Genomic DNA, 27,475 nt, shown 5'->3' with positions numbered 1-27,475 from the left:
AACTTTGACATTTTTGCTGATTAATCATTCAAGATATGTGCTTTGTACATTGTAATTTTTTTTTTCTGAGAATGAAGCTCACTTCAATTCACTGGAGCACTACCTTCCCTCTGTACACCACTCTGAATTCAGATCATGTCTGTGTGACCACAGTTAGTTTTGAATAATCCTCTTTATGTACTCTGTGGAATTGCTGTGTACACTTTTAGGCACTGTCCTTCAAGAAAGGTGAAGATTAATTGGAGATTGTCCAGAAGACAATAATGAGAATCACTGGTCCTAAAAGTAGGAAGGGTGAGAATGAATCACAATGAAATAGTTATCTCTACAGAAAAGGTGACTGAGTGCACTGGATTCAGGAGTCAAGGTACTGGCAGGGGTGAGTGAGCAGCTCCAGGGTGGCCTTTGTGAGGAGAGGCTGGTGGGCACTGTCAGTTCCAAAGGACCCACTGCAGAACACAGCTGAGCTGTGCAGCCATGACAGCAGCACCTCTGGGAAACTGTGTTTAGGAAAGGGCAAGATTCTGCACAGGCAGAGAGGGCAGGAACAAAAAGAGTGAGAATCAGCAGAGGGAACACCAAGGTCACATAAGAGGGAGGAGTTCCAGACACCAGAGCTGGTATTTTGCAGCCCAGTGGAGAGGACCGTGCCAGAGCAGATATTCATACTGCAGCCCACACTGGAGTAGATGGATATTATTTATTGAAGAATTTCTAGCTGATGGAGGAGCCACACTAGAGCAAGTTTATCTTGAAGTTCAATAGCTCATGAAGAAGACACTTGCTGGAGCAGAGGAAAAGTACAAGGAGGAAGGAGAAGCAAGGAGAAGTCTTTAATATGATAACCACAACTCCCATTCCTTATCCCCTAGCACTGGCTGGAGCAAGGAAAAGAACCAACAGAATGAAGGTGACCCTGGGAATAGAGGGAGGAAAGCACTGTTTTGATTTTTTTTAACTTTTATTTTCTGAAGTTTATTTTACCTTATTTTAATTGTCAATACATTAAATTAACTTTTTCCAAGTTGAATCCTCTCTCGGTCCTTATCTTGATCCATGAGATTTTTCATCCTATTTTTTCCCATCTGCTTGAAAAGGTAAAGGGAGTGTACAGCTGGGTGAGGTATGAAAGCTCACCACGGATAACTCATTACATTGAAAAAATAACAGTTTTCAAAAACATTAAGAAGAATAAAAAAAAGGATAAAGTAACTTCTATTTGTCCACTGTAAATATAAAATGAAACAAGGCCTTTACAGTACAGAAAAAACAGCTTCAGATTATGTAAGTACTAGAAAAACTGCAAGAGGGAAAGTAAATTACTGAAAGAGTATTCAGGAGGGTGTTCAAGATTAGGTTAAATGACCATCTCTCAAGGATGCCTAGAAATTCTCTCAAATAACTTTCAAAAATATTTTCCAACAATTGTTTGCTATGAATTGATTCACATAAATGAAAACCTGTTCACAATCATGTAAAACTTCACAATTCTTGTTCATGCTTCATTTTACTATTTCTTTAAAAATGCATTGAATTTTACTTGTTTGAAAAATTAAAGTGCTTATCAAATTCAGAATCAGGAAGGCACATACATATGCTGTTGATTAGATTGAGATTTTAATTTAACTCTCAAAATTTGTACACCTAGTATTATAGCAATTATTAAATTTGAGATTCTGTCCTAAAGAAAATTTCAAGCCACATTGAAGTCAGGCTCAGGTAATTATTGCTTTGATGCAGGACAGAGAGAAGCATTTGCCCAATGCAAATGAGAGGCTATACCATGTAGAGTCTGCATTACATCGTCCTGTTCCTGACAGAAGCCAGAAATGAAGACTGAAGGACTCTCATCCAGATTAATTATCTACAAAAATATTTTAAGAAAAAAAAATTGCTTTTATTACTTTAGAAGCTATATTATAAATTATAATTGGTGATTATAACTCACCATGGCAAAGGGCATATTATTCATAATAAGAAAATATACAGGAAATTTAATTATCTAATAATTTAAATTCAAATGTATCTAATAATTCAAATTCAATGATAAAACAATGATTTTTTAATTAAACAAATTTATGGGCCTCTTCTACTTTACTACATGATAAATGATGATGCATTCTTGAATGGCCACTTCAGGCCATATGTATATGTAAAACCTAAACATCAGCCGTGAAGAATTTTCTGAGAAAGTTCTGAGGAAATATTGAGAAATACATGCCCACTTACATTTGCAAACAGGCGGCCTCCCTTTGTTGCTCCATAATCCATCTTCTTGACACACTGCTGTTGCTTGTTGACTAGATTCTAGCTTGAAGCCCTCATTACATTCATATATCAATCTACTGCCCAAAGTGAATTCATTACCTATAACTGAACCATTCCCAGGGGACTCAGGAATGCCACAAGATACAGCTGAAAAGAAAGAAAATAAAAATATGAAGAACTGGAATTTTATCATACATATCTTTAAAATATTGTCCTAGCACTGAAATAAGAAACATAGATTAGTAATTTTGACATATCTCATTTATAACCATTGAAATTAATTTTCCATCATATTTGCAACATTCTGATAGATGCAACAGTATTTAAAACATCAATAAAAACTCAGAAGTGCATCTAATATAGACAACCATTTTCTACATAATTATTTAGTTCAATATAGTCACTTCAGAGAGAGAATTTTCAACATGGGCTAAGGGCAATGGTTTATTTGCTAGAGAAAGAAATTGGAATTGTCCAAAGAGATTTGGTCCAAGAAGCAACAAACTGAAAAACTCTTAAGTGCTTTTTAGTAGTCTGCTCCATTCTCTCAGGCTTTCTTTCAATCCTGCACTATTTTATCATAGCTTTTTCATATAGTCGATGTTTGTTTGTTCTATGCATTTAGAACTATGCTGTTAAAGAATTCAATTTAACACTTTTTGTCTGATGAGAAAAGCAACCAAATATATGACTAAACAGGGAAGTGTTTGAACTAAGGATATTATTCTGATATTTTAAACTTTATTTATGTATTTGTCTAATTTATTTCAGAATTTTAAATATTATGTGTATCTAGGCTTATCAATTTTCTACATCAAGAAGGAAATTATTTACTGAATTGTTTTCACTTTTTTTTCTCTCCTTATGAATTTAACTCCAATTGAATAGTTTTTCTTTCAAGGTCACAAATTTAATTGCTGTCAACATAGTGAAGTTTGAGTAGCATCTAGGGTGGTTTTTTAGGCTTATATATTAATTTATTTAGCCAGAGTTCTTTTAAAAGTATCACATAATATACAATTTTCAGGCAAAGTAAAATTAGAAAAAAGTCTATTTCAGTCACTTTTAGGAAAGGTCTCCCAAACAAGATTGCCTTCTGTCACCTGACTTCTCAGGTTTTTTGCTTTTGACACTATTTAAAAAATTCTTTTAATGCTATGTTTATTTTAAAGTAGTTATTCATTACACATATTAACTCTAGGTCCTTTAATAAGTTAATAAAGCTGGTAAAAAAATTATGTTTACCCCAGAGCTCTTCTGAAGGGAAAATCATACTATATTCTCTGAAAGGATGTTACTTTCTGCAAAATGGCAACTTGAAGCAGACTACCTATCAAATTATTACAATTAATCTATTTCAGGACTTCCTGTGAACCAATATGTATATGTATGTACAGAATCACAAGCTACTCTGAGTTTGGCATCCAGTTTACTGGTCTGCAGTAAAGACACTGAATAAAAATCAACTTTGAAGCTTTCATTTTTAAATATTTACCAATAAAAGGAAGTTTTACAAATGAAAGTATTTTTCCTTAATGCAGTCAATGGTAAGAAGTAATTCAATATTTTAATATTTTAGAATAAAAATAAATACATTTAAAAAGAATAAATCACAGTGTTTGTATGAAATCGGTTTCAGTGGTGAAAATAAGTTTAGCTTTTTTTAATCTAGTTTTTATCACAATTTACTCAATTCAATGTAAATTATTAATTTCAGAACACATCATCATGGTACCAAAACCACAACTCTCAAATTTGTTTTCAGTGTTTCCAAGTTGTCACATTTGATGAATTTAAATTAAATACAACACAGTATTTTGAATATGATTACAATAAGGAGATATAACCATTATTAAATGATGAATGATTAGTTTATTTCTGCTTTATTAGTTTATTTCTGCTTCCTGGATTGGAAGGAAATATTCCTGTTGCTACAAATTTATCGAGGCTGCTAAAGGCTTTTAGAGAACCAGTGTTAAAGCATTTCAGCAAAGAGAGTTTCACTAAATAGCAAGTAATTTGAAATTTAAAGTAAAGTAAGCTGAACCAAACTGACTAAAATGGTTTATTTTCTTTGGACAGTGGAAACAATGACACTACTCTGCCATAACCGAGTATTTTGAAGCTCTCAGCTTCATGATTGTTAAACAATTAAGAATAATGTGAGAAAATCTTCTGACTTGATGAATTGTCACCATGATTCTTAGGTCAGTGATTAGATGAGACAGACAGGTTCCAGCTGGGAGGTGTGCATTTGTAGTGTTCAAAATATAAGTCAGCCTTAATTGCATCTATTATCTTGCAAAGCAGAAAAATATACTTCTTCCAGTGCAGGGGGAAAAGCCTTTTACCTAGAAACTGAGATGTAGTTTTAGTTGCTCTTTCATGTTCCACGTCATACTTGCATTTATTTCTTGTTAAAACCAGTAAATTTAAGGTTTATGGCAATCCTTTAAATTATCTATACACCTGTCTTCCAGTAGGATACTTACATATTATTTACCCTCAAAGTATGCAATTTCATTGTATATAGAAATGAAGCTGGAGCGTACATTACAGTCAGACATTGTGTTTATTTTTATATTCTGGAAAATCCCTAAAGTTAATCTACAAGTATTCATCATTCAGGGACCTGTTTACGGCATTGAACATAGTGCTGGAAAAAGCATTTAAATACCAAAAAATTGAAGTTAGAAACAGAGTAGTCCCCAAAATCAGGATTCAAAACAAATACATGCTCAGTGACTTCTCAGACTTGGATACGTACAGAAATAAAAAAGAAAGTAAAAACAAGGTTGGGAGTATTAAAAAAAAAAAAAAAAAAAAAAAAAAAAACAACACCAAATCAACTGTTATGAGAGGTCATCTAGTCTATTCTCCTATAACAAATCAAAATTATACTTGACTGGTCTTGATCTAATTTGTTCTTGAAAAACCTCCAATGAAGAAAATTTCACACTCTCCACAGAAAAGTTATTCCAGTATTTTACTAGCCTCTCTTAGAAAATAATAATAAAAAAAGAAAAACTTATATCAGGATCCTGTTAAAGTAAGGTTAGCTGTAATTTGTCTATCTAGAAAGAACACAGATTAATTATTTCATTCATCTTTGGAACTACTTTTAGCTTATTAAAACATTGCTACCAAGTTTCTCCTTAAATTTCTGGGATTTTTTAATCTAGAGTAATACACTTATTGCTTTATATGCTGAAATATGGTCATTGGTTTATAAGAGATAGCTAGAATTTGGTATTTTTAATTTGCTGCTTACCTCACATTTTTAAGACTGTATGCTGAGAGGGAGATTTTTGCATAGTAACATTTACCAAAAAGGTAAAAGGCACAAGCTTAATTCCATGCCCGGAAACACAGAACACCTAATTTTATGAGGAAGTAGTTTGGTGGCCTCAGAATCATAGGTCTTGTGCAAACTGTAAACAGGTATTTTTAAGCCCACTCTCCCAGGGCAGACATGGAACACAGTCATGGTCCTGGAATAATCTTTGTTCAGTACAACAAAAAATACAAAGATCTCTAGCTCCATAATGTACATCTATACACTTCAAGCACAGAGAAGTGCTTGAAGAATAATGACAGTACCTGGAATCTGCATTTTAAGCAGGAACTGTTGGGATCAGTTGTACTTGTATCATGACTCTGTCATAGACATCGAACCTTTCTAAGTACTTACAAATTCAGAGGAGAATTTCTTTAAAGTAGGTACCTCTGGTTTTCTTTCATAAACATACTAGGAAGTAACTCAAATGGTGACGAGGAGCCAACGGTTTTCCAAGGCTCTTTAAAATTATTTTCAGCTCTTTTAAGAATGAGTGGGAGAAATCAGGAAGAACAAAGTCAAAAGCTGAGTCCTGTATAGGAAGAACATGTGGGATAAAGAGGGGCATTTGCTCATGCCTGCCAGAGGAAGACAGGCACTGTTGCACTCTCACTGGTACTCTGTACTCTTACTGTGTACAACAGTACTCTCAGCCTCCGGACTCTGGCAACCCAGCACTGCTGAGCCTTTTTGACCCTGACAACTTGAATTCAGCTTTTCCTTCTAACTGCTCTTCTTGCCAAGGTTTTCTTATATTTTTCTCTTATCATCTCTTCATCTCCAGCCTCAGTCTTCTCTTCCTACTCTCCCCCAGCATGGTAATTGATACATGAGCTACTCAGTGGCTGACAAATGTCATTGCCAGTATCATTACTGGGGGTTTATTATTTCCTCTTCGGCAGCTACTTACTGTTATTATATAAGAATTGTTATTTTCTCTCCATATCTTTTTTGAATGTAGCATGAATCTTGGTTCTCTTTTCACTTCACAAATGAAATAAAAGCAGTAACAGTAAGTTCCAATTTCCTAGATAGGAGTCAAGATCTTTGTACAGCATTCAGGACATTATTACACACATTTGCATTTGAGAAGACTAGAATTGAAAAATATCTTCTGACCTTATCAGATTAACTCATATTAGATGTTTTCATATTCAAATTAGATGCTGTTCTAATAGATATGCAAAAAATAAATATGATCAAACTTGATTTCAAAAATTAATTCTGACACATTCAAATTATTAATTACAAATGTAACCCTGAAGGACTGGTTTTACATACATTTCTGCACTAATAAAAGACATTTTGATTTAGAAAGATCCTATGATGAAATCCATGAGCTGGACCAAATATGTAATTTTAATTAATTTTCAAAAAGAATGCATTTTGATAACAGGTACTAAATAAACTTTGAAATATGGTCTCCATTTCAGAATTGTTTTAAAAAACATATGCCTCATTCAGACATACAAGTTGGAATAATTGTGCTAGAATTGTAAAATTATGTATTAAAACAAAGAATCTTACATTCGTAAGAAATTTATAGTAAAGATTAAACAACCTATCTTGCAAATATTTTTCTCGCATTGTTTAGAGAAATCTACCTACCCACAGCCACATATATTGATGAAATTATAAATACAGCTTAAAATTCAAGAAAAAAGGTATTTGTGAACATGCTCGATTGCTAAAATTTCAAAGCTCCTTCTTGCACACAGTGATAAAATAAGGGCAGAAATAGTGTCTGAAGTATTTTACAATTTTCTTGAGTCCTCTTAAGTTCTGTTCAGAATCTATTGCTTTCTAAGTCTCTTCCACCCCTGGTTATCCACTATCAAGTCCTGCGATGTTATATCAAGTCCTGAGCACATCTGTACATTTTCCCTCCTCCTTTCTGTGAATTATTCCATTTTGTCCTTAAAAGTGTGGAGTTTTTTTTCTTAAATTGTTTAAAGAGCTTTTTTCTCTATTCACGCACCTCATTGTGTTTGGACATAATTTTCAAAGTTAGAATGGCAAATTTGAAGCACTTTCTGTGCCATTGTGAACAGAAAATTGTTAATATAAAATGTAAAATCTCAAAATGTAAAATTAAACTCTTAACATTACACTGTTCTAAAAAAAAGAGAGAAAATATTTAAAAATAAACTATTTAAGAATTTTTAAGTGCTGGATCATATTTTAATTATACAGAACTCTGTTATTTGAATAATAGTGGAAGCAGCAGTGGAACGCTAGTATTGTCTGGATAGATAAGCAGTAGAAAGCTAAGGGATATAATTGCATAGAATTTCTGACAGCTGAGGAATCCCAAGATCTTAAATTCTGGAGAAAAGTAAAATATACCACCTCCTGAAATTTATGGCCCCAACTCCCCCAGTCTAACAAGTACACACGGAATACTGTCTCTATCTTCTCATGCTTAAAGTAACTGATGTCCAGATTAAGATGCCAAAATTTCAGTACCTTTTGAAAAAAGACACCTGCTAGCTAGCCAGCAAAACAGTTCCCAAAGTTTCAGAGACAGCATTGACCAGATCCAATACAACAGCTAAGGCACATGGGAGTTGTTTTCTTTTCGCACTGTCTAGAGCTACCTGAGATTCTTAGGCCTCCAAGACATCCTGCAAACCTAGCACTTACAATATAAGAGTTTGCACTTTTCTCAGGTAAAACATCTCAGGACACTAAAAATGACACTAGGCTTCTATGTTTAAGAAAATTAATCATAACTTTATCCCATGTACAGATCTTAAAATTTTGTTTTAATCTGGAACAGAATTTTATCTTCCACTTTGCCAATCTCAAACTGCAGATCTATTAATTATTGCAGATTCTTCTTGCAAAGTGTCTGAATTTTCAGTTTAGATGCCAGCACCAGAAACAGCACCTAAACTGCAGTTGAATTAAGTCCAAAAGCGGCATTTGTCCTTAAATTTACCTCACATCCAGATCACAGACAGATTCTCCCATGACTTAGGGACCTTCAGGAAGATCAAACAGAATCACGTGCCATATCAAATCATATATGGCATATATGTGGCATTACACCATATAACATGATGGCATATGAGATTAGAAGATGTCCTGGATTCTGGAAGCACAGATACACAGGTCCTGCTTGTGGCATACTGGTAGTCTGAGTTTCTCCCTGGACTGGTAGGGGTATAGTCACATGGCCATTCTCAGCAGGAAAATGCTCATCTAGAAGAAATATTTAACTACTAAATTACTCTGTTCAAAAGATAGAAACCTTATTCCTTCAAGTTCAACTGTAACCAAATTTCTGCAGCTTTTTACTTTTCTTACAAATAGCCTATTCTTAATAGAAGAGTAAACATTATGCCAAACCTCAGCTGGTGGTTTTTTTTTGTGTTTTTTTTTTTTTTTTTTTTTTTTGTTTTTTTTTTTGTAATTTACAAAATAGAACTTCCATACTTCCATACTTCCATCTTATGGTCATTTTAGAAATATCTGAACCATCACTGAGACAGAACATCAAGCAAAATATTGTCTCCATAAAAACTAATGTCAGTGTCTTACAAAGTTGAGAACAAGTAAATGCCAGCTTTAATAAATTATGTTCTTATACATGAATGATACTATAATTTCATTCTATAAATGAAGTAGACTAGAAGCAGATACGTGTTAGCATGGGCCATATATGACATGGATAGAATTTTCAGCCTTCTTCCTCTTCCCCAGTTTCCTGATAATATCATAGAATCATAGAATAGTTTGGATTAGAAGAGACATTAAAGACCATCTGGTTCCAAACCCCTGTCACAGGCAAGGACACCTTCCATTAGACCAGGCTGCTCAGAGCTTGGATTTTAAAAACAAAACAAAGAAAAAAAAATAGAAAAGAAGTTAAAAATTATGTCTTTAAAGCACAAGTTATAAAGTTATTTTCTAAAATAATGAACTAATCCCTTACCCCTTATAACCACTGAATTTTAAAAAATGTTCAGTAATACAATATCATGACTTGTGGTCTGTTTATAGGTATGTACATTACAATAGAAAATATGTACTGAAAACATATTTTCTATTTGGTCCATATTTGATGATATGAATAGATCTTAATAGTTCAACTCTGCACACATGAAATACACAAGTCAGCATGTGTTTGGATCAGGTCATGATGCCAGCGTCTCTCTTGGCCTACAGCAATATTGACAAGATTGCATCTCTGTTTAGTGAAATAGCCTTACAATGAAATTATAGAAGTCTATTCAAGAAGAAAGCATTATCTTACCGTGGCAGATGGGCACAGGAGAATCCCACTGGTACATGCCATTTTGGTAGCGCCTGCATGTCGCATTATTGTGACCAATCATTCTATACCCAGGTTTGCAATAATAGCGAACTTTGCTTCCGGCAGGACCACCTGTTTTATTTATAATTCCACCATTCCTCAAGGTAGGGTTTAAACTGCAATAAGGAGCTAAAAACAAAAAAATGGACATTATTAAAAACAAATCAAACGCACTTAATGTACAAAATTAAGATTATTTATGACATGTACAAACTTTGAATGCCACTCAAATCAATACTGAAACTTTTACAGCACTTTTGGAATCCTTGGTGAAGATTCAGGCTACTTATAAAGAAACATCATGAAGTTCAAAACCAAAATTTATAATCAAAACTAGTTAATACTACTGCACATAAGGAAGCTACAATCATGAAACATATAGAATGTTCAGTAACTTTGCTCACACTTAAACAATCTACCTCAAATCTGATAACTTTATAAATAAATAATATTCTTTGACCTACACAATAGACAAAACCACTTATAAACATCTTAATTAAAAAGTTCAGTGCACTTAGACATGTATGTCAAAGTTTAAACATTTTGTCAAATATGTTAAAAATTTATAAGACAAATAACAATACACTGATTCTTCAAATGCATTTCTTTCAGATTAAAATACACTTAATTTTTTGTACATATTCTTTTAGAGATATTGGCAAGTATAATAATATTTACAAAAATAATGTAACTTAATTGACTGCAACTTCTTAAATGCTGAATTTACACTACATATGAAGTAAGGCAGAATGCATCAGTTTGAGTTTTGAAATGAAAGCAAATCTTGCTAAATTTTAATCATTACTCTACTAATATTTTTTGCAGAGGGGTTTTCATGACCAGCATGGTCCTTGAGGACCTGTGATATATTAATGGAAATTTTTTGAAATGTACTGAGTAAGTAAAACAAGTACAAAGTCAAAAAGCGATTAATAAAGACCATTTTTAAAATAAGGTTCCTATATCTCTCTGTAAGAATGGAAGATGGATACCTGAACTGGTCCAAATCAAGCAGAAGTACAGTATAGTTTGACCCACTTTATACAGAGTTTTAATGTGGATCTGTTTGTAGAATGCAAATATTTATCACTGGAAAAAAGCAATCTGAAAAAATTACCTGGACTCCATACTGATGTACAAGTTGCTGCATATTTGAAGCAGGTATGCACCAAGGGAGTGTATGCCTTACTGAGATTACTGAGTTTACTGAGATTATCTTTTCAGAAGCAACATGGCAGGAACATGGCTTTCTGAAAAGAAACCTGATTGAACATCCAGCACTGAAATAAGCCTATGTATGTTCTTCACAGGGAAGACAATGCTGAGCTTCACTGAGAACTAAATATTGATACCAATGAGGCTGCGACTGCAACTACTGTTGGAGTACTCCCTCCATCATACTGAAATGTGTCTTAGGTATACTGTGATATTAATTTTAAATGCTGTAGACAATTATCAAGTAGAAGATGTTTTGTTTTGTTTTCACAAGTGCATAACTACAGGTTTTGGTATACAGCTTTCAGTATCTAGCTCTATTTTTTAATTTTTATCTTTAACGCATATTTTGCACCTTACGGTGCACCTATGGTATCAATTACCATCTAAAAAAAATGTTTTTTGTTAATTGACAGAGATGATAGAGTTGATTAGGTCCCTAACTGAAATGCTTCCTTTAAATGTCTAGATTCAGATACAGTACATCAAAGTCAATATTTTTAAGTAATAACACCCAACAGAAGAAGTAAAATTAAGTCCACCATTAAAGATACTGAAAAATATTGTCAACTTTTGGAATGATATTACATAGTTCTCATATAAGCATCATTGTTTCTACTTGAAATGTTATTTCTGTACATTCTTTCACTTGCTAATTATTTGAAAAAAACCACAAAATCAGAAAGGAAAAAATCAAAATCAGAATGAAAATTAATCAGCCAAGATGGTCCTGTAAAATATTTGTTTGGGGCCAGGCTCTGTGTCCTTTATAAGCATGGTGACACTCGCTTGCCTGCCTAAATTACATTATCAAATTACTCTTTAAAAATGGAACTTGACATTTAAAGAAACACAATAAATGTGGCTTTAATTTTCCTTTCTACATATCGAAGAATAATTAAGATTGTTATTGCAAAACAAGCTGGTTAAGACCTCTAAAATCAGCTCCAGTAACCTCTTAAGTGCTATTTAATTTTAAATATCCTAGATCTTAAGAAAAGCTGGTGAGTCATTAAAAAAATATGCAATTCAGAAAAAACTCCATTCTTATTACATCAGTGCAATTTCAGTCATAAAATATTTGTCTGTAGCCCAGTAATACTGTATAACAATTCTAATTTTACTGGTTTTCTGTACAGTACCTTTCATGTCTCCTTTTCTCTATCTCCTTATATTAACCATTTAATCTGGACTAGTAATTCTTTTATTAAACAGTTAACATTGTTATTCTAACAGTATGTCTTGGCTAGACATAGAAGAATAGGGTTTTTTATGCATAAAAAGATTTTTACCATAACAGGTTAACTTTTATGTTCTGATTGCCAAGGTATTTATTGTCATGTTTCAGCTGCGGCTAATTGCAACAATAAATATATATGGTTATCCAGAGAAAGAAGCTTTTAAATGGCACGTAATATGAGACATTCAGGCTGCTGAATTACACAGAATGATGTTAAAATACTGAAAATTTCCTCAGGAGCCAAAGGGAAAATCTATCAGTCATAATTTTTGCTTAAATTGTAACGATCAACAACGCCTTTGGCCCAAAAGCATGGTTAAAGCTCTCCAGTGAATCAAGTGGTGTTCAAAGAAAAATCAAGCAAAAAAAATCTTTTGAACTAAGAATTTTGTAGAAGAAAACAAGGAAGACAAAATAGCAACATCAGTCCGAATTTACTTCAACATCTCTTTGAAAATACTTAATTCCTAAAGTTCATTGTTGCAGCTATTCTACAGAAAACTATATCCTCCTTTCCCAGGTACCTTGATGACTCCTGTATATTTTCTTCTTTCAACCATCTCTTCAACCTACTAATATTAGTGCTACTAATATTACTTTTCCTGACAACCCAAGGTTAGAGAGTGGCACTGGCTTCATGGACCTATAGGAAATAGGGAAGAGGAGATCTGGGAATCAAGATGTCTTGGTAAAGCTTTGTAGTCATCTGCCACTGTGGAGGTTAAAGGTAGATGTTCGAGTGTGAACATAAAACTATGAGATGTGTTTGACAAAGTAGGGAGATTATAACTGGAGAAAAGAGAGAAAGAGTATTTGACTTGAAGGTGCTGATTTAAGAGCCGTGGGGAAGAATAGCCATGACAGATTGTGCAAAGAGATGAGAAACAGGAAGGTAGGGACTGGAGATCAGGTAAAAGTGATGAAAATGAGAGAAAGAGAAGGACTTCGTTAGATATTAGAAGTGGCACCAAAAGGATTGATGCATAAGAGACTGAGATTGTGTTCAGAGTAACATATAATTCAGGGAAAGAAATTGGAAAGAAAAATTTATAAATGAAATGAAATTGATTAGTGGAAGACAAAGAAAGAGAAAATCAGGGACAGAAGAAAGGAAGGAGGAAGATAAATTAGGGGAGTCTTTGTAAAGAGGAAGCAAGAAAAAATAAAATAGTAAGCTAGATGGGAAAGAAATGTAGATAAAATCTGAATAAAGAAAAATGTTATGTTTTCTACCACTAAAAGTAGTCTGGGATTTGTAGAGAGGGGTGGAAAAAGGGTGGAGATCACAAAGAAGTGTTGAGGAGTGCAGCTAGACTCTCTTGGCAGTGGTATTTTGACCATAATGAGTATAAGGTTTGGGACAAAATGTATGATGAAGAGGACTACATGAAGTGAGGTGGATTCCTTGAAGTACAATGAAAAGTTCATCAGATAGCAGTACAGAAAAGATCCCATGTATCAGAAAGGTGCTGTGCTCCTAGAGTACCAAAGTTAATACTTTCACGGCTTTAGGAGTGTTTCTGAAACATATAATGCACATTTTGTGATGTAAACCATGTATGTTTGGATAATTTATGTTTCAAACATTTGTTTAACACAGATCAGCTCTATCTTCCACTCTTACAGAAATTCTTATCAATGACATTTGAAAGTAGTAGCAGTAGGCTGGTAGCAAGTCAGAAGCCTGCAATAAGATTACAGGCAAGCAGTGCCTGGAATCCACATCTGTGTAAAAGTCCCACTGAAACTATAGTATTTAATGCTGCCAAGGCAGCATGGTATGTATAGAAAAGGCTGATACTCAAAGCAGCGGTGTCTAAGCTATAGACAGCAGGAAAAGAAAAAAAAAAAAAAATTAAGCAAAGTATCTTAAAATTCTGAAGATGGATTTTTATTTTACGACTCCGAAAAGTACACTAGTTTATACAGTAAAGGAATAGTGATAAATCTACATATAATTCCCTTCTTAATCTATATCTTAGTAATTTTTAATGTTCTTTAAACTGAACTCTCTTCAGACCCCAGGATGAAGCACACATAACCTCTAGGATCAGGTTCTAACATATTGACCATAGAAGAACCACAGAGAAAGCAATAAATAAATGTCTTAAGAGCTAAAGCATAAGCAAATGCTTGAAGAATGCCAGATGAAAACTACAGATACTGTAAGCTGAGTGAAATTTCTGAGCTTAAGCAGAAATCCATAAAGTGAACTCACAAAATACTGCAGCCTTGTGTCAAGGACCACTGTGATAAAATGCTGTTTTTCTCCTGGCCAGTTTCTGAGGGAAATCTGTCCTGGAATCTCATGAGGCTTAGCTGAAGTAAGTGTAATGACACAGGAATGCTCTCATCTAGGAATGACAGTGTTTTCCCACAAAATGTGATAAACTTCTATGACTGTTCCAGTGATTGAAGTATATATATACATCTCTATATCTTTATAGATTTAATTTACTTTTCCAAATGATGTAGTGTCCACATTATTTCAAGACCTCTTAGATAACAGTGTATTTTGTCAGGCAACATACTGAACTTTTTCAGCTCACTTATAATCAAAACATTCAACTCACTTTACCTCAGAACTTTTGTAATTTGCCACTAAATACTAACAGGATAATAGCTGCCAGCTAAATCACATATCATTACTCAACAAATGTGTGGACAACAACACATATAAACAGCAGGACCACACGCTTCCTTTAACAAAGCGTATTCTCTTAATAGCTGGAACATTTAAAAATTTATGCTGAGGATTTGGCCTTTTTGCTCTTTGAGACACTCTGTCTCAAGGAGGTTCAATTAAATGACTTCCAATTAAAAATTAAAATTCTTTTAAACTCCATGTTCAAGCCTCCCAGATGATTTTGTAGAACTCACTCTCTACAGGGAATCTACAAAATTTTATCACAGGAATTATCTTAGGAAAGGACTTGATTTCCCAGGGGTATTTTTGATCAGTAGTAAAAAAAACCTAATATGAATAAGATATTTTAAAGTATTCACAGAAACAGTACTATGTTTGAAATTATAAATAAATTTAAAAAAATTCCTTCAATGCTTTGTTTACTTTACATGCTAGATTTTATGTTGAGAAATAAAAAGTCACACCTCAGTATACTCCTTCCTCATAACTTTCCCTTTTGGATATTTAATTGTCTTTGTCATATTATTGGGCAACTTTATATCGTTGTGTTACTGTTCTTTAAATATCCATTGTAGTAGAGGGCTACTGTAATACTCACTTTATAGATGGAAATTGGACACTACTTAAAGTAAGTAGGTAAGGTCACATAAGAAAACAAAATATATATATTCTTATTACTAAACCATTTCCTTAATTAATGGACCATCTATTCCATATGATACTTTTCATTTTAAAATATACAGGATCAAAATGGAGAACAATACTCAATCAAGCAACAAAAAGGCATCAGGCTGTCATTCTTTTTTCTTTTGCATTTTATTTTAAATATAACAAATAAACAATATGAAAAGACTAGATAAATTTGCAAAGGCCTACTCTCTCTTTAGTGATAAAATTGTGAATGTCTGCCCCTTCCAAAACAAAATATCTGACTACATCACCTGCTATTTATATGAAAGCTGTTCTTACAGGTTGTTCAACATTTATAAATCATCCTGAATATTTTTCGTGATTCACAGTACTGTATAAACCTCCACTGTGACCTTCCTGCTGTGCAAATCACCACCTAAAAGTTTACAAATTGGAGAAGAAGCAGTTATACAAAGTCTGATGAACTTCTTCACGCAGTTCCCTTGTCACTTCTAACCATCTACTGGAAAATGTAAAGACAAACCAATCAATATTCTTTTATTTTAAATTGAAATAGGGAGGAAGTAGGAACACTTGTTTAACATGTCCAAAGCTTAAAAATAACAAGAAAGGAATGGTGAAGAATTAAGCTTCTTGCAATTATGCATGAAGTTAAAAGAACCTAATAAAAGTGTGCTGGGTTGACCCTGGGTGGATGCCACAGAATTGCTCCCCTTCTCAGCTGCACTGGGGAGAGAAAACATAACAAAAGGCTTTGGGACAGGGAAAAACATAACAAAGGGCTGAGATAGGGACAGGGAGAGATCATCCAGCTGTTAGTTACTGTCATAGCCAAAACAGAATTGACTTGGGGAACTTAAATTAATTTTTTTACCAATCAGATCAGAGTAAGATAATGAGAAATCATCAAATTGTCAAAAGCCTCTGCCTTGCCTGCCCTCCCCTTCTGCACCTCTTTTCCCAGGTATGCTGGTTTGTGTAGGATAGAGTTCATTATTCTTCAAAGGCTCTAATATGAGTCTATGTTTCAGATTTCTGATGAAAACAGTGTAGATAATACAGGGATGTTACTGTTGAGCAAGGCTTACACTGAGTCAAGGTCATTTCTGCTTCTCACACCATCCCACCAGCAGGGAGGCTGGGGGACACAGAGACTTGGGAGGGGACACAGAGGAGCAGCTGATCCCAACTGACCAAAGAGATAGTTCATAAGATATGGTGTCATGCTCAACAATAAGAGCTATGAAAGAAGAAGGAAGGACCAATGTTGCAAGTTATGTTCAAGTCACCATGAAGACTGGCAGAGCCCTGTTCTCCTGGAGATAGCTGAATACTTGTCAATGGGAAGTGGTGAATGAATTCCTAATTTTGATTTGATCACACGTGCAGCTTTTGTTTTGCCTATTAAACTTTACCTGTTTATGTCATCCCACAAATTTTCTCATTTTTATTCTTCTGATTCTCTACTCCATCCTGAATCTTGCTGTGGGGGGAGTGAGCAAGAAAATGGGTGGGCCTCAGTGGTGGTAAAGAGAAATACAGGCTACAGGGAAACTCAGCTTTGGTGCCTGGAGCACTTCCTCTCCCTCCATCTTCACTGATGTTGGTTTCTGCAGAGTTGCCACTGTCATGTATTCTCACTCCTTCCAGCTGTTGTTGAGCTTTTTTTTTTTTTTTTTTTTTTTTTTTTTTTTTTTTTTTTTTTTAGTGTGTTATTGCAGTGGTACTACCACCATCTGTGGCCAGCCGCAGGTCCATCTTGGAACCAGCTGGATCTGATTCTTTTGGACATGGGAGAAGTTTCTGGCAGCTTCTCATAGAAGCCATACTTGTAGCTACAAAAATCTGGCAACTAAAACCTGTGGCATAAGGAAAAATAGTGCTATTGGCAGGAAATTACAAATTAGCTAAGTAACCACTTGACTTATTTTCTTTTGAATGAATAACCAAAAGTTTAACAAAAGCCTGTAAATGTTATAGTTGTAATGTCAATTCGAAAGGTAGCAAATGAAGTTCCCATGTGGTTCCCAAAACCTTGTGCCTCCAAGAGGATATGCCAGGTACTGTAGTGCACTTTCATTCTTTCTACCAATAATAATAATAAAAAAGAATAATCTACCTCTTCTTAGTTATGTTTTTACCCTAGCTTGCTTGAGTAGGAGTGTGCATGCAGGATTATAAATTATTGAGGGATGCTATGCAGATACCTATGCATAGATTAACAAAGAGATAATTTAATATCTAGGCATTAGTGCTGTTAGGAAATGTATAATTTAGCCTAAAATCTATGCTAGTGCCTCTATAATATGTCAAAGCCCTTAAAAGAATACCTATCTGTTGTAATGCCTCTGCTTTTGTCCTCTAAGACTTAGCAAGAAGGCTTATATCACATGATAGTAAAGATACTAGTAATATTAAGCAAACAGCTTACACAATTAAGGTTGTATGCTAAAGAAAATATTAAGCATTCCCATAATGATAGCACTTTTAAACAGTGAATTAAATTTGTAACTACAAGTGAAAGCTAGCTGTGACAAAAACACAATTTACAAAATTTTGTGCACAGGCATAGCTGGAGAAGAAGGAAAAGGTTATGAGAGGGCAGTAATTCATTTCAATAGGTTCTTCATCATGAGGAAGCCTGCTGGCTCAGTCACAGCTGCTACAGTATCAATAGCCTTTTTGGGATCTTGTATTTTTCTTACTTCTTTCATGATGTTGCTCTCCCTCATTAGAATTCAAATCCAATTGTTTATGCTGCCGCTCACTGTTACTCTTCTTTCATGCTGATTATTTCCATTGAATCTCATGTAAAATGGACAGAAGTTTAGAGAAAAATGCAAGCACTGACTGTTAGTGAAGCGGAAAAAGCTAAACTTGTTTGTTCCTAAAACATAGCCATTAGGATCACATATCTGTCTCCAGCCTCCCAATTTTATTGTTAGCCATAGCTAGTGCCATAATAATTGATGAATTGAGACTAGCAATTACAGACCACTTCTACAGTACTGCAAATGTGTTTTGTGTACATGTAAAGGTACAAAGTATTTCGCCATCTCTCAAAAATCAGTCTCCTTAATAATTTGATACTTAAAACCCAAAATCTTCACATGAAGTCTATTCATGTATCCCTGATATTGCTCCCTCACTTTGAATTAATGAACGAAAGCCCACTCCTTTCACTGTCACACATTTGAGGGCTATGATGTGATAGGTTCTCTTTGTTCCCTCTTGCACACTCTCAATCCATCTATTAAGTCCTGCAATTGCTTTTTTACTATTAAAAACTAAATTAATCTCCAGTATGCTTGGAAAAAACTTTCCTTTCCCCATCCCTTAGCTTCAGTTTGTCTGTAGTAATTATGTGAAGATGCAGGTGAAGATGTTTTCACTGATTTTTTTCCCCAACTGCTAGCAATTTGTGCTTAGTTCATAATCCCCCAAACAATCATAATTATGCTCTGAGCTGAGCCCTGATCTTATGTTTCAGTAATAAGAGAAACTTTCCGGAAATTAGACAGGCAGAGCATGGATGGTACAGGAAAGGAGTGAGCTTCCAAAAAACTCCCTAAGAATATTTATCATGACTAAATGGGTGATACCTATGCGTCATGAAGTGTTCTGCTAAAACATTCTTAGTATTCCTTTCTCTACTAAATTTATATTGAAAATTATTAGCCACCAAAATTAACCCACACAATGTTTACATTGCAAATCAAGTCAGAATCAGAAGAAGCAAATGTTAATGATAGCAATTACCACCTTTCTCTCTCACACATACTATCCACATCATGTAAATGATCCCTAAGCTAAGTCTTCTAGTAGCAATGTGTCTGTTGATGTATGTGTGGAAACATCATAAATGGGCTCAAACTCAGTAAGGGTCAATATGTCTACACATAACACATAATCCAGTACTGCAATATGTTTTTTCTTGATTTTATTATTAATAAGGAAAATAATATTGTTACTATTTAGATAGACTACTTGCATATTTTCATGTTACCAGATTCATATGCAGCCTGTTGAAGAAATGAGGGGTTTATTTCTCCCCCAGTTTTTATTTTATTTGTACATGAAGAAAAACATAGTAATGAGAGTTGTGAACTGTAACTCTAGGAAATTGTAAACCTAATAATTGTGTACTGAATTGCAGCTAAAGTACTGCACAGCTATCGAGGATTAAAAATTCTCACTTCTGAATACTTCTGTGTAAATCTGTGTAAATCTACCACTACATTTCAAAGGCTTCTCTCTGGATCTGATAAGACAAGAGAAGAGGTGTAGAGAGAAGCATTAACTGGAGAAGTAATAAACTGGAGATCTCTGGCACACTGGGAAAAAATGGAGAGACTAAATTCTGTGCTTACCTTAAACTTAAAATAGAATGATTTCACATCCTTAAAATATATGTTATAAAAAATTATCTTCAGAGAAACAGACATTATATTAAAAGTTCGTTTTGATGCTGAACAGTTGTCACACCTTTAAGTCTAGATGGACAATGGTATGCCCACAAAGTATAATTTGTCAGAAAGCATGAATAGTTACCTGAGTAACGGATCTTGAATCCTTTCTTGCTAGTTGCATGATCAGTTGACCAGCGGAGATACAGCTGGTTCATTTTGCTTGTGAAATTCAGTTGCCCAGTATGATTTCCACTCAAAGCAACCAGTAAAGGGCTTTGTCCAGAAGAACCTTCAGAGATGAATAAAGAAACTATTGAAGTTTTAAAGTACTTTGAGTTTAAGTAATTCTTTCCATATTGTAATTCAGCTGTGAATATGAACACGGTAGAATAAGAAATAGCCCAACACTTCCTTGTCAGAGAAATAACTAACAGATCTCAATTTAAAGTGCCCATCTGGTTTTAGGTTTTCACTAAAGAGCTCTATAATTGCTGTATATTTCCATTTGTTTGCACCAAGATAAAAAATCTGATCATCATCCAGCTGCTGAAGCACCATAATATACAGTGCAGTCAGGTAGGTGTAGTCCCTGCTGTGGTTTGGGTTCCAAAGCTGCCTCATAAAGCAATCAGAGACAAGTGCCTTTGCAACATTATTCCCTAAAATTTGTCTTGCAAATTTTTGTACAGTTGCTGCATAAAGCTGATGATGTATCTTTATCTGTGATAGATAGATCGGTACAGTTCTACTGACCTAGATGAAGCACACTGTTTTGGACCAGACAAGGCACCACAATATGATATGTATTTGTTGTAAAATACAGCAACATTTGGGTCTGAGTTATAGCCATCACTGGAAGCACTATGGCCACACCAGCATTGCCTTCTGCCCCCAAAAACTCATGCTGAGGTGTACAACTAATTAGTCTAGTAAAGCACATTGCTAATGTGGCCACAAGGACACAAACAAGTATTTCTGCAAAGCCCTGCAATGGGCCATATCTGAATATCAACTTGTTGAGAGCTAGCCCAGGCACAAGGCACTATAGTTGGGAAGTTGGAAATATGTCATTATCTTTTTCACTTAAGGTTGCTGGTAGGTGGTAGAAAAAATTACTTCTGCAGAGCTACAGTAGAGATAAATTTGTAAGAATATTATTTTATGCTATGAAATTAAAATGCTTTAAAATGTAGGAACAACATTAGTTCTTCTCTCAGATCTATTATTGATAATCTGGCAAAATTACATTTAAATTCACAGGAAAGAAAACAAAAATATACATCAGGAATATTATGCTGTTTCAACAGAATTTATCAAAAGAAAACAAAGTGATCAGACCACTAGAAAAGTTCCAGTAATGCTCCATATTGTCTTTGATAGAAAATGGAATGGAAGAAAAAACAGTCTTAATAGATTTTTTGCAGCCTATTTTCTTAGCTAACCAGCACACGTTACGAAGAAAAAAATGCTAATGAAGTAGCATTTTTTAAAAAGCATTAAAAATATTGTGAATTTTTTTAGGGTGTTCCTACCAAAAAGTGAAAAAAATAGTAATTTTAGAAATTAAAATCTTCAAAAGAATAGTTAGAACAAGATAATTCAAAAGATATGACCTTTTAATATTTTTTTCATGTTGTGAAACTCCCATAGTACATATTCATAATTTCTATCATACTTATCATATATTCTTGGTTAATGAAGAAAGATATGATAATAGTCTCTAAATGAATAAAAATGTGTTTCAGAACAGAGACTAGTTGCCCTTGTCAATCAATGAGAACATAATAAGTCATAATAAGTTCAAAATTAAGTAGAAAATAAAAATTAAGTAAGGCCCTTTTAGACGTGACAACATTACAAAATGAGTTTTGGTCATTTCTCTGCTCTTTGTCCCAAAACAGATGGTTAAAAAGCTCAACAGTGGTATATTCAAACAGTGAGCAGCACTGGTCTGCTAGGCTGTGGAGAAAGCAGACAGGGCATTTCAACTCAAATTTCAGTATTTAGATTCAAATTATTTTATTCATTTGGACAAATCTAATTATAACTCCCAACTACTTCTTCACCGGAAATGAACTATTACGGACCAGCACATTAATTTCTCCTTTCAGACACCTCCACACATTTCCCAGGAAACAGAATACTGTGTGACTTTCCTAGGGAAGCTGCAGCTGTTACTGCTCCTCCTGTAACAATACCTAAGAAAATTTCAAATTTTCTCTGTCCTCAATACATTTATACAATCTTTCATTGGCTAATAGATTAAGATTTAAGGCATAAGTAATAGTAATTCTGAACTATTGCTTAAATTTCAGATATATCACTGCATTAGGAACCAAACCATTTGAAATCAAGGCCCACTCTACTGAGTATTTGTTCTTGTGTAATCAGAATTTAAATCTTTCTTACCATCAAATACCTCCAGCTCATCAAATTGCTTTTCACTTTGAAACATTTCCACAAAAATGGAGATGTTATATCCTGGGTCAACCTTAATAGTCCAAGAACATGTCTGAGAATTGGGGTAGGTGCCTGGATAACCTGGACTGAGGATCACTCCTGATGATTCTGTGCGAATTTCATTTGCTGGACATTGTGCTAAAAAGGACACAAAAAGAACATTGAGAACAGCAATGAAACAAAGTTTTTCTCCATGAAATGCAGGCTTCAGGGTGAGTTTGCAAACGAAAACACGTTAAAACCATACTCTAAATAGAAGGGGAAATAAGTTCCCTATAATATGCATGGAAACAGGACCACTCATAAACTTTGCACTTAGGAAAAATTATATTAATTTATTAATTATAGTAAAGCATCTTTCCAGGAACAAATATGTTAGACCCCAAAGTGGTTTCAGTCAAGCAATTCACATATGTTGGTGCGATCATTCACACAAGTGAGCTAAAAGTACCAGTAAAACTTTTTATTTGGAAATTGTATTCAATTTGAAATCTTAAAAAAATGACCCAGCTTTAAGAATGAAGTCTGTTACATCAACATGAAAACATATTGAAACATCTAGACATACCATATAATTTGAAAGTACACAAGTTTTATGTAAAGTGTTCATTTTGGATACAGAATGCTCCAAGTCATCCAAGTAAGACCTTAGCAACTACTTTCCCTGTTATTTAAAGTCTGAATTTTAAATTTCATCTGGTATTCATAGGAATTCATGATCTCTGTTTACTGAAAGGAGTATAGTAAATTAAAATACTGTAAATTTTATATCCTAAACACTGGTTTGATTAGGAAGTTTTGTTAGTCACTATTTTTCTTTAACATTTTGCCTCTCATGCAGGATTCATTTTTTCAAACCTGTTTCCTGTTGAAGTCTGACACATTTTGTACTCAATTTCATAATATATGTTCATTTCAACAATTTTTGTTGTGTAAGATTCACAAATATATCTTGACAGAAATGCATTCCTGGAAATCATCTGTCACAGTACCCAGGCACTTAAAAAAAAGTTGTAAAAAAGGTGAAAAACAAAACAATAGATGGAAAAGTGATCAGTGGAAAAAGTATACTACAGGGGAAAATCCACACATAAATATCAGAAAAAAATATTAAAAACTGGACCATTTCCCTCAAGAAGGCCTTTTGCAAACTTGGCAGTGAAATTTAGGTTCAGTTGTAGCTAAAAAATTTCTTCAGTCAGAGAGGAAAATGTCAAGCCAATGAAAAGGAGGGATGTAATATGTAAATGAGGATAGGGCATCAAGCAGGGCAACTAGATCTTGGTTGGGGAAAAGATAGTAAGCAAATAATTTTTCTTTAGTATACATCCCTTTCTGCTATCATTTGACAGCACTGGCTGCAACAGACATTATCCCTAACAGACAAAGCCTCTTCATAGAAGATCCTAAGAGAGGGAAATGGTATATAAAGCAATAAAAATTCTTATGACAATAATCCAGGGATTGCCTCTTGAGGTAGAAACACCTGTAGTAAAATTACACCAAGAAATTTCACACAAACATCTGTCCAAAAATATAGTGTTGCATGTGTTGCATGTGTATAATGACAGTAGCTTCTTCTCTCATTCTCTTAGAATGAAACGCTGCTACTGTGACTTCCTCTATTCTTCAGAATAAGACAAGAATAACTTGGGAAAATACTGTCAAAAAATGCTCTAACTCATAAGGCTACAGAAAATACAAAGAAACCAGCAAATTCACAAATAAAAAAATTGGGCAGAAAAATATCATCAAATAAATAACAATAATTTTTCCCACAGTGTTTCCTGTCTGACATGAATGAAAGTGCACATCAGTGATGAAGACTAGCTGACACAACACAGCTCCACAACCTGCTCTATCCTGTAATATCATTTCCTACGCTACAGGACTATTCTGAGAAGGAAAAAGTGTTTTTTATTGATCAAGTAACAGCATACTTGAAATGTTTATTAAAAATGGTAACTTCTATTAGACCAATGTGAGAATTAAATGCCTGTCTTCAAAGTCATAAATTACAAATATCCTGGAGAAATAAGTGATGCTGTCAGACTTTTAATAGTAAAACACAGTGATTCTTTTCAACACTGGAAAACTGTCACCTCTCTGGATAAACTATGGCTTAGAAATTGCTACAATCAATAAACATGATGAATAAGAAGTTGCAATGTATGGGTCATTTGGAATGGAATATGGGAGTGAAGTAGGTACATCTTGAGTGGTTTTGTAAACATGCCATATCTAAACACTAGCAGCACAAATGTTAAGGATACAAATGTCTTTTGTTGCTTCCTTTTCCTGAGCATCTTAGGGAGCTGTGGAAATAACCATTGGTCAAATTACTAATGAAAACAATTATATAGTAGTCATTCAGATGTGGAGTTTCCAAAAATATCTGGATGTTACACACATATAATCCAAGCAAGACTAAAACCTGGTGATCTCATTACTTAGGAAGTGTAATAGTACAATTCTTCCAGAGAAGTTAACAGCTGGGTTAATCTAAAAGGCTATTATTGCCTCCTTTATATGGGTGCTCTTTCAGCTAAGTTACCACAAGTCTTATTTTTAGAGAGATGCCCTCTAAGTATCTTCTTAAGAACTCTCTGAATGGACTCTGTTTACTTACTCCAATACATGAAGTTTTTGGAATCCTGGGTGAAAGATTATCAACTAAGAATAAGATTCAGAATTACATTTTGAAAAGCCTGAGATCAATGTATATTGATTCCCAGAATACTGTCACTGAGTGCTGAGATATTGTTCACTAACTCAAGAAAAACACTGCAAGCATCTTTAAAAAATGGAGTCAGGGAAGGAATGAAATGACAACATAGAGGAAAATCAACAATTCAGAAAAGTGAAAAATGTTAGTTTCTTTTGGGATAAAGGAACTGTCATAGAACAGGAAGAAAGACACTCTCAACACAGACACCGACTGTGATGATCTCAGAAACCTGTGGCAGTGCTCCAGAGAAGAACTGGTAAGAATGGTCTGCAAAAAGAAAAAGAGACAGGACTAGGAAATTGGGGAGGGGAGAGGAAAGGATAAAGAACCAAAGAAAATTACTTTTCCTGCCTTGTTATTTCAGCTGCTTTGCTCTTGGTTTATCTAGTTTTTCTTGTAAAGACATCAGAGACAGAAAGTGAAGGAAAGAAACAAGGAAATAGCTTATTTACTAGGTTTGAAAAAATGACAACAAAAAAGTTTCTTTCAAAAGCAGGTAAAAGTTATGAATAACAGAGAAAAACTGCTCTTAGGTGTCTCATTGCTTGCAGCCAAATCTTAAGAAGGGACCTGAAAGTAATTTATTCACCACGGGAGAAAATGAGCCTTTTGCAGATGTTTCCTCATGCCCTTCTCTCATAATTGAGGAAAAGTATGATGTTGCTTTGTAATTAAGAACATTTCTTTGGTGAGTGAATATTAAAAATCAACAGCTTAAATGTCAGAGTATTTCCTTGAACACATCATCCCATGCACACAAGAAAGAGATCAGTGCAATGATGCCAAACTGATTTTTGCCTTTTTGCTTTCATATATTCTTTAAAATTTGATAGCTCTGTAGGCTATTAGTGTAAAACTACATAGATTCATAGCTAGCATTTCATCTACTCTGTTAGAGAGAAAGGCAGAAGACATTCCTAGAGATTCCAGTCCTCCAGGGATCAAGGTTAAATTCTCTGGGAACCAAGGTTAAAATGGTTTCTCAAGACATATTCTCATAAACAGAGTTTAGTTAGTATCTAAAGGGGAGTTTCAAAAAAGTCGAACCTGGGAGGAGTTGTCTCTAACTGGGGATTCTTGTCAGTTATGCTAATTTGTGAAACATAAAATTGTGCCGTCTTTATGTCACCTGTGCATCTTCAATGCATTTCCAGCATGTATTCCAGCATGTTGTACACCATAAAGGATCCTTTATAAAGGCAACCACATTTTTATCACCTGATTATGTCTGATTTTTTGTCTGACTGCTTTTAGGACTGAAAAGACATCAGCAGGACTGCTGTGGGAATTCTTTCCTCCACATATTCTATTGAATTCACTTACTGAACTTCAGAATTTTAGTAACAAAACAATTTCCAAAAAGGATAAATAATGTTTATGTTTATGTGAAATAATGTTTATGTGGGAAAAAAATGTACCTCTCTAATATAAATCAATGCAAATAGTGATGCTAAGGGTGAAAGGAGATATGGAATATTCCTCTGTGGTACTGAGAGAAAACCAACATATTCCTAGAGCAGAAAATTCAAGTAAAATCAAAACTTTTATGTCCTTCTAACCTGTAAACAGTTCAGTATCGCTTTTGTGCCACAACAGAAGTGACCAAATCTTTTTAAACAATGAGCTACAGCTTTAGGTCTTCTTATTACCAAGATTTATTTCCCATGGCTAAGACTCATTGGACAAGAGGTCCTTTCCAATCTAAGCTGCTCATAGCAGATGTACCACAGAGACTTATGAGAGGAACAGCTCTGGAGTAGTTCAGGGACAGGGGAAGGCAGTCATTGCCCCTTTGCAGTCTGGAAAGCTGGCTGTACCACAGGGTTATGCTAGTGCAAATTGGCACTACTCACCTTAGCAGCCTTTATTGGCTCTTTCTGCACCCTAATGAATTACTCATCAATTCCCCTCCAGTATAGCTTAGCTGCTAATTACAGAACTTAAGGTGGAAGCTACACTTTACAAGATGTAAATTTTACAAGATTCATATGTCTAAAGACATAAAACTGAGATACTGAGACAGTAAGACTGTTATACCTTGTTCTTTAAAAAAAAAAGGCACATCCATTTTTCAGTACATTTTACAGCTAATATCTTTAATTTGAATAAAAGTAAACTCCACAGCATTATTATCTTGTATTTATCATACTCAAAACAAGCTTTAAAAAAATCTGCCTTTTTGACCTTTTTTTCTATAATATT

General features: G+C 34.3%; 1 protein-coding gene and 1 long non-coding RNA gene across 2 annotated transcripts in view; one reads left to right on the top strand and one right to left on the bottom strand.

Annotated features, from left to right (window-relative positions):
- CSMD1 (CUB and Sushi multiple domains 1) overlaps positions 1-27,475 on the bottom strand; it is a 1,076,561-nt gene that overhangs the window by 67,903 nt on the left and 981,183 nt on the right. The window contains exons 47-50 of the mRNA XM_083857383.1: positions 22,495-22,683; positions 20,228-20,374; positions 9,864-10,052; positions 2,230-2,415 (exon numbers count right to left, since the gene is read on the bottom strand). Of these exons, the coding sequence (XP_083713509.1) occupies positions 2,230-2,415; positions 9,864-10,052; positions 20,228-20,374; positions 22,495-22,683 (711 nt within the window). The remainder of the gene's footprint in view (positions 1-2,229; positions 2,416-9,863; positions 10,053-20,227; positions 20,375-22,494; positions 22,684-27,475) is intronic.
- Positions 550-13,738, top strand: LOC310907288. Its single transcript, XR_014589593.1, has 3 exons — positions 550-910; positions 11,234-11,339; positions 12,994-13,738. It is a non-coding gene; the product is annotated as an uncharacterized lncRNA (long non-coding RNA).

This window comes from Zosterops lateralis (assembly GCF_965231275.1).
Source record: "Zosterops lateralis genome assembly, chromosome: 3".
Taxonomy (NCBI): Eukaryota; Metazoa; Chordata; class Aves; order Passeriformes; family Zosteropidae; genus Zosterops; species Zosterops lateralis.
The sequence above is the reverse complement of the archived record's forward strand: the minus strand, read 5'-3'. Positions and strand labels throughout refer to the sequence as shown.